This window comes from Saccoglossus kowalevskii, chromosome 3 (genome assembly GCF_978046115.1).
Source record: "Saccoglossus kowalevskii chromosome 3, keSacKowa6.1, whole genome shotgun sequence".
NCBI classification, from domain to species: domain Eukaryota; kingdom Metazoa; phylum Hemichordata; class Enteropneusta; family Harrimaniidae; genus Saccoglossus; species Saccoglossus kowalevskii.
In genome coordinates this window covers 8,224,010-8,241,564 of record NC_140643.1, presented here as the reverse complement: position 1 = coordinate 8,241,564, position 17,555 = coordinate 8,224,010, and the positions used below count along the sequence as shown (strand labels likewise).

Genomic DNA, 17,555 nt, shown 5'->3' with positions numbered 1-17,555 from the left:
TTGTCAAAAATCAATGAAAATAAATTCAATACAAAAACAGCCAGAAAAAGTCTTTTCAGCGAATGATAATTCCAGCTGAAATAAAATATTTTACAGTAGATTAGATCTGTGAGTAACGCTACAGCACATGATTTCTCCATTGCGTGCAATTTATTATAGTACTGTTTATACATTTATTCTGTTCGGCTCAGTGGTCTCATTCACTAGTTACTAGAAGAACTAGTAACCTTATTTGATTTCAAGAACTTCAAGAAGGCGGCATAAGAGACGTGTTTGCAAAGGTAAGTTCTCCAGTTTCTACAAAATTGAATGTATTTTGGGGTACGATTGGTGTACATTCCGTGACGTACGTACGGACGTGAATATTATGATGATTGCCAGCTTTATATTCTTGTGAAAAGCCAAAAAAGCAAACAATTGTCTCCAATCTACGAAACTAGTTTGTAAATTGTATACCCTGTCAAATTATTGTACACGGACGATTAATTCACGGGGACATAGTTTCAAGTTAGTAAATCGTTATCCGGTCTTTTGCTTGTGTCGCGATTTCCGAAATATCCACAACTCAGGGGAGGGGGGGGGGGAATGTCCCTGTGTCGATCAACTTATTCATTATATAATGATGATTATATTCGTATTTTTATGTTGTGAGCAACTGTTAGTTGTAATGAAGATTTTGCCGATCTCGTATGATTCAACATGGCTGATGTGCAGTGACAACACGTGTATGGACGTTCGATCGAGTAGTCTTCAACGGACCATGAAATCGCCCGGCGTTTTTTTGGCATTATCTTTTAGTTTTTTTTAAAATATTTTAGATATTTCATTCACTCCTGGCGCCTAAAAGAGTCTACTTTATATTTTACCATAGTCATTGACACCTATTGTGAATAGCCAGAATGGGTAAGCTTCGTTTCGACAATGAGCTGTTATTTCTGCGAACAATGTTAAATTATTCTTTGAATGCTCAGTTTATATTTTGAAAACAACTAATTTTTTGATTAAAAAAAAAATCATGCCGTTTTCCCTGTCAAAATCAAAGCATAAAGATCTTGCCAGAACATCGGTAAATCTACTACCGCGTTGCGTTCACCACGAGGTCACTGAACCGTCATTAACATATTTAAATGAGCCACGTGTAAATGAGAACATGGCGGATATCTATCGCTTCGCGCATTTACATTCGACCGAAATCATTGGTTTACGATAAAACTAAGTTGAATATTACTTCCAATTTATAAAAATTCAACGAATTAAATTTTTGTGCGTTATTATAATCATTACTGAATAATAATCAACAATTGCAATACTTCGAAAACAAGTAAGTTATTCACTTGCGAAACACAGAATGACCAGATTGTGCTACCGTGATCATTCGCTACCGGTACTAACCACTAAGCAATGTATTCGTGTTTGTATTTATTCGAAACTTTTTTTAGAACATACTTTACTTTTCGTTATCAACAAGATTATAAAAAAAATAATGGATATTACAGTATGTGATTCAATTCCAACATTTCGCGATGCCTATGAACCAAAGGCCTTTCACTCTTCTGAGTGTGACACCTAAACCAGAGGTTTTATGGTGTATAAATTGGCATTAAATGAAAAGGCCGTTGAACCTTATTCAAATTTATAAATACATGTTATTATGTATTTCATTATGAAAACTGACTAAATTAAATGTGATCTTATTTTTAATTATGATTATGATTTATATCGCGTTATGACGTTTTCATCCAATATTAATTGTGCAATTGTTAAAATGCCTACCTACACATTTATTGTTTTTGTTTCTGTTGCCCTGAAATAGACATTTGTAAAAAAAAAATTAAATTAAAAAAATCATGCTTGATTAAAATTCAAAAAAAAAAGATGTAGTCATGTAGCCCCTTCCTGTTACCTGTTTTCAACTTCTTCCAAAGTAAAACTGGCGAAGCCTTGTAATTGCCATACAATCGTCAACTGTGGGAAAACTTGTATGTTATTGAAAATCTTTATTTTGTTGTCTGTGAATTAATATAATATTTGAAATGGCGTAATGGTGCAAAATATTCTCAAACAATCAGTCTTCTGATGACACTGCATTTATGCACAGTCAGTATCCCAATGCGCGATCACAGCTTACTAAGTGATGATTGCGGTTGAAATGGAAAACTGAATACAAAAATCCAGTAATATCTCAAACGAATTTCCGTCTGCTGTGAATGCATGTTTCGTTGCATCAAATAAATTACCCAATTTTATGATAGAAGCTTGCAATCTTGTGCCATACAGGGTCAAGTGATTGAACAATATGTTATGTGTTAGGTCATTGAATGTATCCAAAAACATGGTACCAATGATCTGAAATTTCAGGAGTGCTTGCTGAAGGTTTATCAATCCTGCGTATTGTCTTGTTCTTTTTCAATCCTGCATTTCAGTTACTAGAATTCATACTAAAAAAATAGTTTCTGTTTTTCTTCTAATAATTCGTCCACTTTCAAAAACAAATATTTTTCCATAGTCGAAATGCTAGAAGAATACAAAACTACTGTGATTTCATAGCGATACATGTAGGGCCATTGTCAATTAGTTCGCCTGATCAACACAGCGTTATACATAGGACTGATATTGAATCACGGAGAGTAAAATCTGGTGATACTAATCCCTAGAACCACTCAGATTGGGACATATGTCTTATGAACCCACATGTGTATGTCTTTGACTATACTCATTTTAACCTATTTTTTTTTTTTTTTTTTTTTTTTTTTTTTACAGTGGTGCTGTGAACTGCTTCAATTTCGCAAGGCAATTTTTTCTGGGTTCCTACAACATGGAGTGTCAGGGACTTTGTTGAAATGTTGTACACAAATTTCACAAAATCCTGAATATATCTAGAAGTGAAAATTAAATGGTTTACAGTATTTTATACCCATTAATAATCACTGCACTAAAAAGACTTCAAACAATTATTTGTTTCTTCTCCATTGAAGGGAATGAGCAGACCAACCTTTATCGCAACTGGCTTTCTTAATTATTACATGTACTTGCTCTGAAAACATAGCTTTTACAATTGTTTAAATTAACAGATGTTGTTCTATGTACAATGAATACATTTTAAATAATAAACCTTACTGTGTTAATAAATTGTATTTGACAACATGAGAATGATTCTGATGCCCAGTGGTGATGTTGAAACAAACCCAGGTCTTAGTAATATACTAAGACCTGATTAACAAAGAAGTCATGTACCGGTACATCAAGGTTCACTCAGATTTATGAATGCAGTTTCTTGAGCAAGTATACATACACTGTATATATGTATGACAAATAGTTTTGTTGCACTTGTGTACTCTGAGATTCTGAACATGGGTCAGTGGAAGTTTTTAGTTGTCAGTACAAAACTAGATCATCGGAAATCACTTTATGATGAGTTGTAACCACAAAGAGTACATATTTATTCACCTGTTTGCAGATGTTCCTTGTACAACTTTATAATCAAATAATGGGGACTGTGACATTTCATGTCTTGTTAATATACATTTTTTCCTTCCAAGGATACACCATGTAAGTGCCAAAATCCAAAATATTTAGAACAGAATCAGCAAACTTCTTTGTGTTGAATCCGGTCAAACTCTGGTGGCAGCCATGTTTGTTTTTATTATTAGAGGACGCTTACATGTGTAATCATTCCATATTTGGAATACGCATTTCCTGTAAAATAACGCAAAATTACGGCATGCTGTACCTCATAACGTTACGGTGACAGGTATTTAATAATTATATTTATTTGACTAGCCATAAGAACAGCATTATTTCACAAAGAAATGTGGATTAACTATCCCTAACAAATAAACAAGGAATTATGAGTCAATTATCCCCAACAAATATTTTACTTTGGGTACATTGTCCCTAACTACTTGTTATCCCAAGAAACACATTGGTTGTGGTTAAGACACAACACACTGTGGGTCATCTAGGCGTGTTCAATGTGCAGGATGTAATCTTCTTATTACACAGAGCCCTTGACCATAAATGTTTTTTTATGACCCCTCCTGGAAACAAAATCTAACAATTCCTTTTTGGAAAAAAAGCATGAATCATGTGCTATTATTGTTGATATCAGCAGTCAAATTAAACTCAGCCATTATATTGACCACTGCGAGGAAGCACTATAGTTTTTCCTGCTTAACAATTGTAAAATTATTTTAGCCAATGGGCAATTCCAGTTTATATCTGCACCCCCCTGTTGATGTTTTCGGATTTCCAGCACTGTATGATGGGGAAAATACCCCGGAATTCCAACTGTATATGGAGAAACAGAATCTGGAAATCCAGACAAGTATGGAAAATGCATACATATGCAGATATAAACTGGAATGGCCCAATGTGACTGTGGATTAACCAATCACATTCCTGATTCTAGATGTGGTGTTCTATATATATTATATCTTCAACGGCATCCTGTATGGTATCCATGACATTTACAGAACTAGAAGTCTGAATTATATGGTTTACTTGAGTAACATTGATTAGTTCATTACGTTTCAGATTTGGTTCATTTGAGATATTCAAACCAACTGACGGTTTGACTGGAAGGAAAGGACCAAGTGTTGGTAGAAAAGACATACTAGTTAAGATGTTAGATTACTGCATTAAGACTTTCTTTCCAAAGGTAATTAATATACACACTAGAACTTGCATAGCAAACCCTCTATTATCTGATAACCTGTACTACGATAATGCTGCATAAATTAAAGATTTAAAATAGATCAGAATATGTAATTTTTAAAATTGTGTTTTGATATTATATATACATTGGACTATGCATTATCATGACTTGAAAATTCTGTACGTTAAATATGTATGGGTTGTACATACAATAACAATCACTACACATGCGTATTAGTGGTTCTGATTTTTCAACTAACGAATATTGCAATGTCTTCTGCAATCAAAACATTTTTAGTTTATGATAATATTTTCTGATCTGGTCTTATTGAACAACAATATTTAAACAATAATGAACGACCCACCAACCCATAATGGGCGAAAGCTCACTTTGTGCGACATATATGTACGAGGTGAGAGCCGAGTACATATATGAGGCACAAAGTGTGCTTGAGTCATGAAATGAAAATTGTTTCTACAATCTCATATGGCAAACTAAGAAAGAAACTAGTTTTAATCCATCAAATATTATTGCATTGAACTCATTTACATTGCGAGTGAATGAGTGACTGATGTGTAGTGTGGAGTAGCATTGCACTGATCGCCCGAGTGAATGGCACGCCGTGACTGGTACGCCGTATCTCTCTGTACTCGTAGACATACATTTACCCCCATTTCGTTTATCGCATTTGCTTGGATAAATTATCCTTGGTTAACCTCACTTCATCAACACGATAAGGCGAACTAATCAGGAGGCCACAAGGACAGCGGCATCAGTCGCGGAATCTAGAGGCGCGCGTACTAGATGGAACACTTCGACCGAACACACGTTAGCGTACAGAGCAGACGACAATTCCCTCACAATATTGTCTGATTTCGATATTCGAATCCGCTGTTATTGGTTATGGGCCGTTTTATTTGATGCTATTTTTGGTATTAAATCTAACAATTTCTCTTCTTTTTCTTCTTTACGCATTTTCAAAAATAACATTGTATTCATATCCATGGGACAGGGCCTTGATGCTCAATAATGTAATACATTATCGCTAATAATCTGCTGCAATGACATCATAAAATCCACTGGTATTGATAATGCTATAATATAATAAAATATATATGTTTTCTGCCATCTTGTATTTTTAACTTATACCTGGTAAATGTAATATACAAATTTTAGTTACCAATAGTCATATTTAAGTACTTAATAGTGATTGACTAAAGAGTTCTACGTCCACAACGTTCATACATTCCTTCTGTGTGCTGATTGGATGATATCGATCTATTTCTAACAGCCATTTAGATTTCTAAAAAAAATATATTTATAAAAAGCTTATTATGACCACTGAATGAATATTATATTAATAAGTGTATCGAGAAATACATATTGTTTCTATGTTGTGCATTGTTTAATACTCCTTAATTTTTATTAAGCAGCACTCTGCTACAAACCTGTGTTTGCAAGTTACGGATTCACAACATCCAGTTCAATCCCTAATTGTCCAGTTCAATCCCTAATTGTCCGGTGCAATCCCTAATTGTCTGGTGCAATCCCTAATTGTCTGGTGCACTCCCCAATTGTCTGGTGCAATCCCCAATTGTCCGATGCAATCTCCAATTGTCTGGTGCAATCCCCAGTTGTCCAGTGCAATCCCCAATTGTCTGGTGCAATCCCCAGTTGTCCAGTGCAATCCCCAATTGTCCAGTGCAATCTCCAATTGTCCAGTGCAATCCCCAATTGTCTGGTGCAATCCCCAATTGTCCAGTGCAATCCCCAATTGTCTGATGCAATCCCCAATTGTCTGGTGCAATCCCCAATTGTCTGGTGCAATCCCCAATTGTCCAGTGCAATCCCCAATTGTCTGGTGCAATCCCTAATTGTCCAGTGCAATCCCCAATTGTCCAGTGCAATCCCTAATTGTCTGGTGCAATCCCTAATTGTCCAGTGCAATCCCTAATTGTCTGGTGCAATCCCCAATTGTCCAGTGCAATCCCCAATTGTCCAGTGCAATTCCCTATTGTCCAGTGCAATCCCCAATTGTCTGGTGCAATCCCCAATTGTCTGGTGCAATCCCCAATTGTCTGATGCAATCCCCAGTTGTCCGGTGCTATCCCCAATTGTCTGGTGCAATCCCTAATTGTCTGGTGCAATCCCTAATTGTCCAGTGCAATCCCCAATTGTCTGGTGCAATCCCCAATTGTCTGGTGCTATCCCCAATTGTCTGGTGCAATCCCTAATTGTCCGGTGCAATCCCTAATTGTCCAGTGCAACCCAGTGCAATCCTCAGTTGTCTGGTGCAATCCCTAATTGTCTGGTGCAATCCCCAATTGTCCAGTGCAATCCCCAGTTGTCCAGTGTAATCCTTAATTGTCTGGTGCAATCCCTAATTGTCCAGTGCAATCCCTAATTGTCTGGTGCAATCCCTAATTGTCCAGTGCAATCCCCAATTGTCCAGTGCAATCCCCAATTGTCCAGTGCAATCTCCAATTGTCCAGTGCAATCTCCAATTGTCCAGTGCAATCCCCAATTGTCCAGTGCAATCCCTAATGTCTGGTGCAATCCCTAATTGTCCAGTGCAATCCCCAATTGTCTGGTGTAATCCCCAGTTGTCCAGTGCAATCCCCAGTTGTCCAGTGCTATCCCCAATTGTCTGGTGCAATCCCCAATTGTCCAGTGCAATCCCCAATTGTCCAGTGCAATTCCCTATTGTCCAGTGCAATCCCCAATTGTCTGGTGCAATCCCCAATTGTCTGGTGCAATCCCCAATTGTCTGGTGCAATTCCCTGTTGTCCAGTGCAATCCCCAATTGTCCAGTGCAATCCCCAGTTGTCCGGTGCTATCCCCAATTGTCTGGTGCAATCCCTAATTGTCTGGTGCAATCCCTAATTGTCCAGTGCAATCCCCAATTGTCTGGTGCAATCCCCAATTGTCCAGTGCAATCCCCAATTGTCCGGTGCAATCCCTAATTGTCTGGTGCAATCCCTAATTGTCCAGTGCAATCCCCAATTGTCTGGTGCAATCCCCAATTGTCCAGTGCAATCCCTAATGTCTGGTGCAATCCCTAATTGTCCAGTGCAATCCCCAATTGTCTGGTGCAATCCCTAATTGTCCAGTGCAATCCCCAATTGTCTGGTGTAATCCACAGTTGTCCAGTGCAATCCCTAATTGTCTGGTGCAATCCCCAGTTGTCCAGTGCTATCCCCAATTGTCCAGTGCAATCCCCAATTGTCCAGTGCAATCCCTAATGTCTGGTGCAATCCCTAATTGTCCAGTGCAATCCCCAATTGTCTGGTGTAATCCCCAGTTGTCCAGTGCAATCCCTAATTGTCTGGTGCAATCCCCAGTTGTCCAGTGCTATCCCCAATTGTCTGGTGCAATCCCCAATTGTCCAGTGCAATCCCCAATTGTCCAGTGCAATTCCCTATTGTCCAGTGCAATCCCCAATTGTCTGGTGCAATCCCCAATTGTCTGGTGCAATCCCCAATTGTCTGATGCAATCCCCAGTTGTCCGGTGCTATCCCCAATTGTCTGGTGCAATCCCTAATTGTCCAGTGCAATCCCCAGTTGTCCGGTGCTATCCCCAATTGTCTGGTGTAATCCACAGTTGTCCAGTGCAATCCCTAATTGTCTGGTGCAATCCCTAATTGTCCAGTGCAATCCCCAATTGTCTGGTGCAATCCCCAATTGTCCAGTGCAATCCCCAATTGTCCGGTGCAATCCCTAATTGTCTGGTGCAATCCCTAATTGTCCAGTGCAATCCCCAATTGTCTGGTGCAATCCCCAATTGTCCAGTGCAATCCCTAATGTCTGGTGCAATCCCTAATTGTCCAGTGCAATCCCCAATTGTCTGGTGCAATCCCTAATTGTCCAGTGCAATCCCCAATTGTCTGGTGTAATCCACAGTTGTCCAGTGCAATCCCTAATTGTCTGGTGCAATCCCCAGTTGTCCAGTGCTATCCCCAATTGTCCAGTGCAATCCCCAATTGTCCAGTGCAATCCCTAATGTCTGGTGCAATCCCTAATTGTCCAGTGCAATCCCCAATTGTCTGGTGTAATCCCCAGTTGTCCAGTGCAATCCCTAATTGTCTGGTGCAATCCCCAGTTGTCCAGTGCTATCCCCAATTGTCTGGTGCAATCCCCAATTGTCCAGTGCAATCCCCAATTGTCCAGTGCAATTCCCTATTGTCCAGTGCAATCCCCAATTGTCTGGTGCAATCCCCAATTGTCTGGTGCAATCCCCAATTGTCTGATGCAATCCCCAGTTGTCCGGTGCTATCCCCAATTGTCTGGTGCAATCCCTAATTGTCCAGTGCAATCCCCAGTTGTCCGGTGCTATCCCCAATTGTCTGGTGTAATCCACAGTTGTCCAGTGCAATCCCTAATTGTCTGGTGCAATCCCCAGTTGTCTGGTGCAATCCCCAATTGTCTGATGCAATCCCCAGTTGTCCGGTGCTATCCCCAATTGTCTGGTGCAATTCCCTATTGTCCAGTGCAATCCCCAATTGTCTGGTGCAATCCCCAATTGTCTGGTGCAATCCCCAATTGTCTGATGCAATCCCCAGTTGTCCGGTGCTATCCCCAATTGTCTGGTGCAATCCCCAATTGTCCAGTGCAATCCCTAATTGTCCAGTGCAATCCCCAATTGTCTGGTGTAATCCACAGTTGTCCAGTGCAATCCCTAATTGTCTGGTGCAATCCCCAGTTGTCCAGTGCTATCCCCAATTGTCCAGTGCAATCCCCAATTGTCCAGTGCAATCCCTAATGTCTGGTGCAATCCCTAATTGTCCAGTGCAATCCCCAATTGTCTGGTGTAATCCCCAGTTGTCCAGTGCAATCCCTAATTGTCTGGTGCAATCCCCAGTTGTCCAGTGCTATCCCCAATTGTCTGGTGCAATCCCCAATTGTCCAGTGCAATCCCCAATTGTCCAGTGCAATTCCCTATTGTCCAGTGCAATCCCCAATTGTCTGGTGCAATCCCCAATTGTCTGGTGCAATCCCCAATTGTCTGATGCAATCCCCAGTTGTCCGGTGCTATCCCCAATTGTCTGGTGCAATCCCTAATTGTCTGGTGCAATCCCTAATTGTCCAGTGCAATCCCCAATTGTCTGGTGCAATCCCCAATTGTCTGGTGCTATCCCCAATTGTCTGGTGCAATCCCCAATTGTCTGGTGCAATCCCTAATTGTCTGGTGCAATCCCTAATTGTCCAGTGCAATCCCCAATTGTCTGGTGCAATCCCCAATTGTCTGGTGCTATCCCCAATTGTCTAGTGCAATCCCTAATTGTCTGGTGCAATCCCTAATTGTCCAGTGCAATCCCCAATTGTCTGGTGCAATCCCCAATTGTCTGGTGCAATCCCCAATTGTCCAGTGCAATCCCCAATTGTCCAGTGCAATCCCCAATTGTCTGGTGCAATCCCTAATTGTCTGGTGCAATCCCTAATTGTCTGGTGCAATCCCTAATTGTCCATTGCAATCCCCAGTTGTCTGGTGCACTCCCTAAATGTCCAGTGCAATCCCTAATTGTCTGGTGCAATCCCTAATTGTCCAGTGCAATCCCTAATTGTCTGGTGCAATCCCCAATTGTCTGGTGCAATCCCCAATTGTCTGGTGCAATCCCTAATTGTCCAGTGAATCCCTAATTGTCTGGTGCAATCCCTAATTGTCCGGTGCAACCCAGTGCAATCCCCAATTGTCCAGTGCAATCCCCAATTGTCCAGTGCAATCCCTAATTGTCTAGTGCAATCCCTAATTGTCCAGTGCAATCCCTAATTGTCTGGAGCAATCCCTAATTGTCCAGTGCAATCCCTAATTGTCCGGTGCAACCCCTAATTGTCTGGTGCAATCCCTAATTGTCCAGTGCAATCCCCAGTTGTCTGGTGCACTCCCTAATTGTCCGGTGCAACCCAGTGCAATCCCCAATTGTCCAGTGCAATCCCCAGTTGTCCAGTGCAATCCCTAATTGTCTGGTGCAATCCCCAATTGTCTGGTGCTATCCCCAATTGTCTGGTGCAATCCCTAATTGTCTGGTGCAATCCCTAATTGTCCAGTGCAATCCCCAATTGTCTGGTGCAATCCCCAATTGTCTGGTGCAATCCCCAATTGTCCAGTGCAATCCCCAATTGTCCAGTGCAATCCCCAATTGTCTGGTGCAATCCCTAATTGTCTGGTGCAATCCCTAATTGTCCATTGCAATCCCCAGTTGTCTGGTGCACTCCCTAATTGTCCGGTGCAATCCCTAATTGTCCAGTGCAATCCCCAGTTGTCCAGTGCAATCCCTAATTGTCCAGTGCAATCCCTAATTGTCTAGTGCAATCCCTAATTGTCCAGTGCAATCCCTAATTGTCTGGTGCAATCCCTAATTGTCCAGTGCAATCCCTAATTGTCCAGTGCAATCCCCAGTTGTCTGGTGCACTCCCTAATTGTCCGGTGCAACCCAGTGCAATCCCCAATTGTCCAGTGCAATCCCCAGTTGTCCAGTGCAATCCCTAATTGTCTGGTGCAATCCCTAATTGTCCAGTGCAATCCCTAATTGTCTGGTGCAATCCCTAATTGTCTGGTGCAATCCCTAATTGTCCAGTGCAATCCCTAATTGTCCAGTGCAATCCCTAATTGTCTGGTGCAATCCCTAATTGTCTGGTGCAATCCCTAATTGTCCAGTGCAATCCCCAGTTGTCTGGTGCACTCCCTAATTGTCCAGTGCAATCCCCAATTGTCTGGTGCAATCCCTAATTGTCTGGTGCAATCCCTAATTGTCCGGTGCAACCCAGTGCAATCCCCAATTGTCCAGTGCAATCCCCAATTGTCTGGTGCAATCCCCAATTGTCTGGTGCACTCCCCAAGTGTCTGGTGCAATCTCCAATTGTCCAGTGCAATCCCCAATTGTCTGGTGCACTCCCCAATTGTCTGGTGCAATCTCCAATTGTCCAGTGCAATCCCCAATTGTCTGGTGCAATCCCCAATTGTCCAGTGCAATCCCCAATTGTCTGGTGCAATTCCCAATTGTCCAGTGCAATCCCCAATTGTCCAGTGCAATCCCCAATGTCCAGTGCAATCCCCAATTGTCCAGTGCAATCTCCAATTGTCCAGTGCAATCCCCAATTGTCCAGTGCAATCCCCAATTGTCTGGTGCAATCCCTAATTGTCCAGTGCAATTCCCAATTGTCCAGTGCAATCCCCAATTGTCCAGTGCAATCCCTAATTGTCTGGTGCAATCCCCAATTGTCTGGTGCAATCCCCAATTGTCTGGTGCAATCCCCAATTGTCTGGTGCAATCCCCAATTGTCTGGTGCAATCCCTAATTGTCCGGTGCAACCCAGTGCAATCCTCAGTTGTCCAGTGCAATCCCCAGTTGTCCAGTGCAATCCCCAATTGTCCAGTGCAATCCCCAATTGTCTGGTGCAATCCCCAATTGTCCAGTGCAATTCCCAATTGTCCGATGCAATCCCCAATTGTCCAGTGCAATCCCCAATTGTCCAGTGCAATCTCCAATTGTCCAGTGCAATCCCCAATCGTCTGGTGCACTCCCCAATTGTCTGGTGCAATCCCCAATTGTCCAGTGCACTCCCCAATTGTCCAGTGCAATCCCCAGTTGTCCAGTGCAATCCCCAATTGTCTGGTGCAATTCCCAATTGTCCAGTGCAATCCCCAATTGTCCGGTGCAATCCCTAATTGTCCGGTGCAATCCCCAATTGTCCAGTGCAATCCCCAGTTGTCCAGTGCAATCCCCAGTTGTCCAGTGCAATCCCCAATTGTCTGGTGCAATTCCCAATTGTCCAGTGCAATCCCCAATTGTCCGGTGCAATCCCTAATTGTCCGGTGCAATCCCCAATTGTCCAGTGCAATCCCCAGTTGTCCAGTGCAATCCCCTGTTGTCCAGTGCAATCCCCAATTGTCTGGTGCAATCCCTAATTGTCCAGTGCAATCCCCAATTGTCCAGTGCAATCCCCAATTGTCCAGTGCAATCCCCAATTGTCCAGTGCAATCCCCAATTGTCCAGTGCAATCCCCAATTGTCCAGTGCAATTCCCTTTGTCCAGTGCAATCCCTAATTGTCCAGTGCAATCCCCACTTGTCTGGTGCAATTCCCTGTTGTCCAGTGCAATCCCCAATTGTCCAGTGCAATCCCCAATTGTCCAGTGCAATCCCCACTTGTCTGGTGCAATCCCTAATTGTCCAGTGCAATCCCCAGTTGTCCAGTGCAATCCCCAATTGTCTGGTGCAATCCCCAATTGTCTGGTGCAATCCCCAATTGTCTGGTGCACTCCCCAAGTGTCTGGTGCAATCTCCAATGTCCAGTGCAATCCCCAATTGTCTGGTGCACTCCCCAATTGTCTGGTGCAATTCCCAATTGTCCAGTGCAATCCCTAATTGTCCAGTGCAATCCCCAATTGTCCAGTGCAATCCCCAATTGTCCAGTGCAATCCCCAATTGTCTGGTGCAATCCCCAATTGTCCAGTGCAATCCCCAATTGTCTGGTGCACTCCCCAATTGTCTGGTGCAATCTCCAATTGTCCAGTGCAATCCCCAATTGTCTGGTGCACTCCCCAATTGTCTGGTGCAATCTCCAATTGTCCAGTGCAATCCCCAATTGTCTGGTGCACTCCCCAATTGTCCAGTGCAATCCCCAATTGTCTGGTGCAATTCCCAATTGTCCAGTGCAATCTCCAATTGTCCAGTACAATCCCCAATTGTCTGGTGCAATTCCCAATTGTCTGGTGCAATCTCCAATTGTCCAGTGCAACCCCTAATTGTCTGGTGCAATTCCCAATTGTCCAGTGCAATCTCCAATTGTCCAGTACAATCTCCAATTGTCCAGTGCAATCCCCAATTGTCTGGTGCACTCCCCAATTGTCTGGTGCAATCCCCAATTGTCCAGTGCAATCCCCAATTGTCCAGTGCAACCCCCAATTGTCCAGTGCAATCCCCACTTGTCTGGTGCAATCCCTAATTGTCCAGTGCAATCCCCAGTTGTCCAGTGCAATCCCCAATTGTCCGGTGCAATCCCCAATTGTCTGGTGCAATCCCCAATTGTCTGGTGCACTCCCCAAGTGTCTGGTGCAATCTCCAATTGTCCAATGCAATCCCCAATTGTCTGGTGCACTCCCCAATTGTCTGGTGCAATCTCCAATTGTCCAGTGCAATCCCCAATTGTCTGGTGCAATCCCCAATTGTCCAGTGCAATCCCCAATTGTCTGGTGCAATTCCCAATTGTCCAGTGCAATCCCCAATTGTCCAGTGCAATCCCCAATTGTCCAGTGCAATCCCCAATTGTCTGGTGCAATCCACAATTGTCCAGTGCAATCCCCAATTGTCTGGTGCAATCCCTAATTGTCCAGTGCAATCCCCAATTGTCCAGTGCAATCCCTAATTGTCTGGTGCAATCCCCAATTGTCTGGTGTAATCCCCAATTGTCTGGTGCAATCCCCAATTGTCTGGTGCAATCCCCAATTGTCCAGTGCAATCCCTAATTGTCTGGTGCAATCCCTAATTGTCCGGTGCAACCCAGTGCAATCCTCAGTTGTCCAGTGCAATCCCCAGTTGTCCAGTGCAATCCCCAATTGTCCAGTGCAATCCCCAATTGTCTGGTGCAATCCCCAATTGTCCAGTGCAATTCCCAATTGTCCGAAGCAATCCCCAATTGTCCAGTGCAATCCCCAATTGTCCAGTGCAATCTCCAATTGTCCAGTGCAATCCCCAATTGTCTGGTGCACTCCCCAATTGTCTGGTGCAATCCCCAATTGTCCAGTGCACTCCCCAATTGTCCAGTGCAATCCCCAGTTGTCCAGTGCAATCCCCAATTGTCTGGTGCAATTCCCAATTGTCCAGTGCAATCCCCAATTGTCCGGTGCAATCCCTAATTGTCCGGTGCAATCCTCAATTGTCCAGTGCAATCCCCAGTTGTCCAGTGCAATCCCCAGTTGTCCAGTGCAATCCCCAATTGTCTGGTGCAATTCCCAATTGTCCAGTGCAATCCCCAATTGTCCGGTGCAATCCCTAATTGTCCGGTGCAATCCCCAATTGTCCAGTGCAATCCCCAATTGTCCAGTGCAATCTCCAATTGTCCAGTGCAATCCCCAATGTCCGGTGCAATCCCCAATTGTCCAGTGCAATCTCCATTTGTCCAGTGCAATCCCCAATTGTCCAGTGCGATCTCCAATTGTCCAGTGCAATCCCCAATTGTCCAGTGCAATCTCCAATTGTCCAGTGCAATCTCCAATTGTCCAGTGCAATCCCCAATTGTCCAGTGCAATCTCCAATTGTCCAGTGCAATCCCCAATTGTCTGGTGCAATTTCCAATTGTCCAGTGCAATCCCCAATTGTCCAGTGCAATCTCCAATTGTCCAGTGCAATCCCCAATTGTCCAGTGCAATCCCCAATTGTCCAGTGCAATCTCCAATTGTCCAGTGCACTCCCCAATTGTCTGGTGCAATTCCCTGTTGTCCAGTGCAATCCCCTATTGTCCAGTGCAATCCCCAATTGTCCAGTGCAACCCCCAATTGTCCAGTGCAATCCCCACTTGTCTGGTGCAATCCCTAATTGTCCAGTGCAATCCCCAGTTGTCCAGTGCAATCCCCAATTGTCCGGTGCAATCCCCAATTGTCTGGTGCAATCCCCAATTGTCTGGTGCACTCCCCAATTGTCTGGTGCAATCTCCAATTGTCCAGTGCAATCCCCAATTGTCTGGTGCACTCCCCAATTGTCTGGTGCAATCCCTAATTGTCTGGTGCACTCCCCAATTGTCCAGTGCAATCTCCAATTGTCCAGTGCAATCCCCAATTGTCTGGTGCACTCCCCAATTGTCCAGTGCAATCCCGAATTGTCTGGTGCAATTCCCAATTGTCCAGTGCAATCTCCAATTGTCCAGTACAATCCCCAATTGTCTGGTGCAATCCCCAATTGTCTGGTGCAATCTCCAATTGTCCAGTGCAACCCCTAATTGTCTGGTGCAATTCCCAATTGTCCAGTGCAATCTCCAATTGTCCAGTACAATCTCCAATTGTCCAGTGCAATCCCCAATTGTCTGGTGCACTCCCCAATTGTCTGGTGCAATCCCCAATTGTCCAGTGCAATCCCCAATTGTCCAGTGCAACCCCCAATTGTCCAGTGCAATCCCCACTTGTCTGGTGCAATCCCTAATTGTCCAGTGCAATCTCCAATTGTCCAGTGCAATCCCCAATTGTCCGGTGCAATCCCCAATTGTCTGGTGCAATCCCCAATTGTCTGGTGCACTCCCCAAGTGTCTGGTGCAATCTCCAATTGTCCAGTGCAATCCCCAATTGTCTGGTGCACTCCCCAATTGTCTGGTGCAATCTCCAATTGTCCAGTGCAATCCCCAATTGTCTGGTGCAATCCCCAATGTCCAGTGCAATCCCCAATTGTCTGGTGCAATTCCCAATTGTCCAGTGCAATCCCCAATTGTCCAGTGCAATCCCCAATTGTCCAGTGCAATCCCCAATTGTCTGGTGCAATCCCCAATTGTCCAGTGCACTCCCCAATTGTCCAGTGCAATCCCCAATTGTCCAGTGCAATCCCCAATTGTCCAGTGCAATCCCCAATTGTCTGGTGCAATCCCCAATTGTCCAGTGCACTCCCCAATTGTCCAGTGCAATCCCCAATTGTCCAGTGCAATCCTCAGTTGTCCAGTGCAATCCCCAGTTGTCCAGTGCAATCCCTAATTGTCCAGTGCAATCCCCAATTGTCTGGTGCAATCCCCAATTGTCTGGTGCACTCCCCAATTGTCTGGTGCAATCTCCAATTGTCCAGTGCAATCCCCAATTGTCTGGTGCACTCCCCAATTGTCTGGTGCAATCCCTAATTGTCTGGTGCACTCCCCAATTGTCCAGTGCAATATCCAATTGTCCAGTGCAATCCCCAATTGTCTGGTGCACTCCCCAATTGTCCAGTGCAATCCCCAATTGTCTGGTGCAATTCCCAATTGTCCAGTGCAATCTCCAATTGTCCAGTACAATCCCCAATTGTCTGGTGCAATCCCCAATTGTCTGGTGCAATCTCCAATTGTCCAGTGCAACCCCTAATTGTCTGGTGCAATTCCCAATTGTCCAGTGCAATCCCCAGTTGTCCAGTGCAATCCCCAGTTGTCCAGTGCAATCCCCAATTGTCTGGTGCAATTCCCAATTGTCCAGTGCAATCCCCAATTGTCCGGTGCAATCCCTAATTGTCCGGTGCAATCCCCAATTGTCCAGTGCAATCCCTAGTTGTCCAGTGCAATCCCTAATTGTCCAGTGCAATCCCCAATTGTCCAGTGCAATCCCCAATTGTCCAGTGCAATCCCCAATTGTCCAGTGCAATCCCCAATTGTCCAGTGCAATCCCCGATTGTCCAGTGCAATCCCCAATTGTCCAGTGCAATTCCCTATTGTCCAGTGCAATCCCTAATTGTCCAGTGCAATCCCCACTTGTCTGGTGCAATTCCCTGTTGTCCAGTGCAATCCCCAGTTGTCCAGTGCAATCCCCAATTGTCCAGTGCAATCCCCACTTGTCTGGTGCAATCCCTAATTGTCCAGTGCAATCCCCAATTGTCCGGTGCAATCCCCAATTGTCTGGTGCAATCCCCAATTGTCTGGTGCACTCCCCAAGTGTCTGGTGCAATCTCCAATGTCCAGTGCAATCCCCAATTGTCTGGTGCACTCCCCAATTGTCTGGTGCAATCCCCAATTGTCCAGTGCAATCCCTAATTGTCCAGTGCAATCCCCAATTGTCCAGTGCAATCTCCAATTGTCCAGTGCAATCCCCAATTGTCTGGTGCAATCCCCAATTGTCTGGTGCACTCCCCAAGTGTCTGGTGCAATCTCCAATTGTCCAGTGCAATCCCCAATTGTCTGGTGCACTCCCCAATTGTCCGGTGCAATCTCCAATTGTCCAGTGCAATCCCCAATTGTCCAGTG

General features: G+C 44.0%; 1 protein-coding gene across 2 annotated transcripts in view; it reads left to right on the top strand.

The window, feature by feature from the left end:
• The window catches only part of LOC100378334 (protein adenylyltransferase SelO, mitochondrial-like), a 71,654-nt gene that overhangs the window by 10,537 nt on the left and 43,562 nt on the right, over nt 1-17,555 (top strand). Inside the window, exon 4 of one of the 2 annotated variants that reach the window (XM_085496721.1) lies at nt 4,534-4,657. In XM_085496721.1, the coding sequence (XP_085352847.1) occupies nt 4,534-4,657 (124 nt within the window). Of the gene's footprint in view, nt 1-4,518; nt 4,658-17,555 lie in introns of both variants that reach the window. The other variant, XM_085496720.1, reaches the window with a different exon arrangement.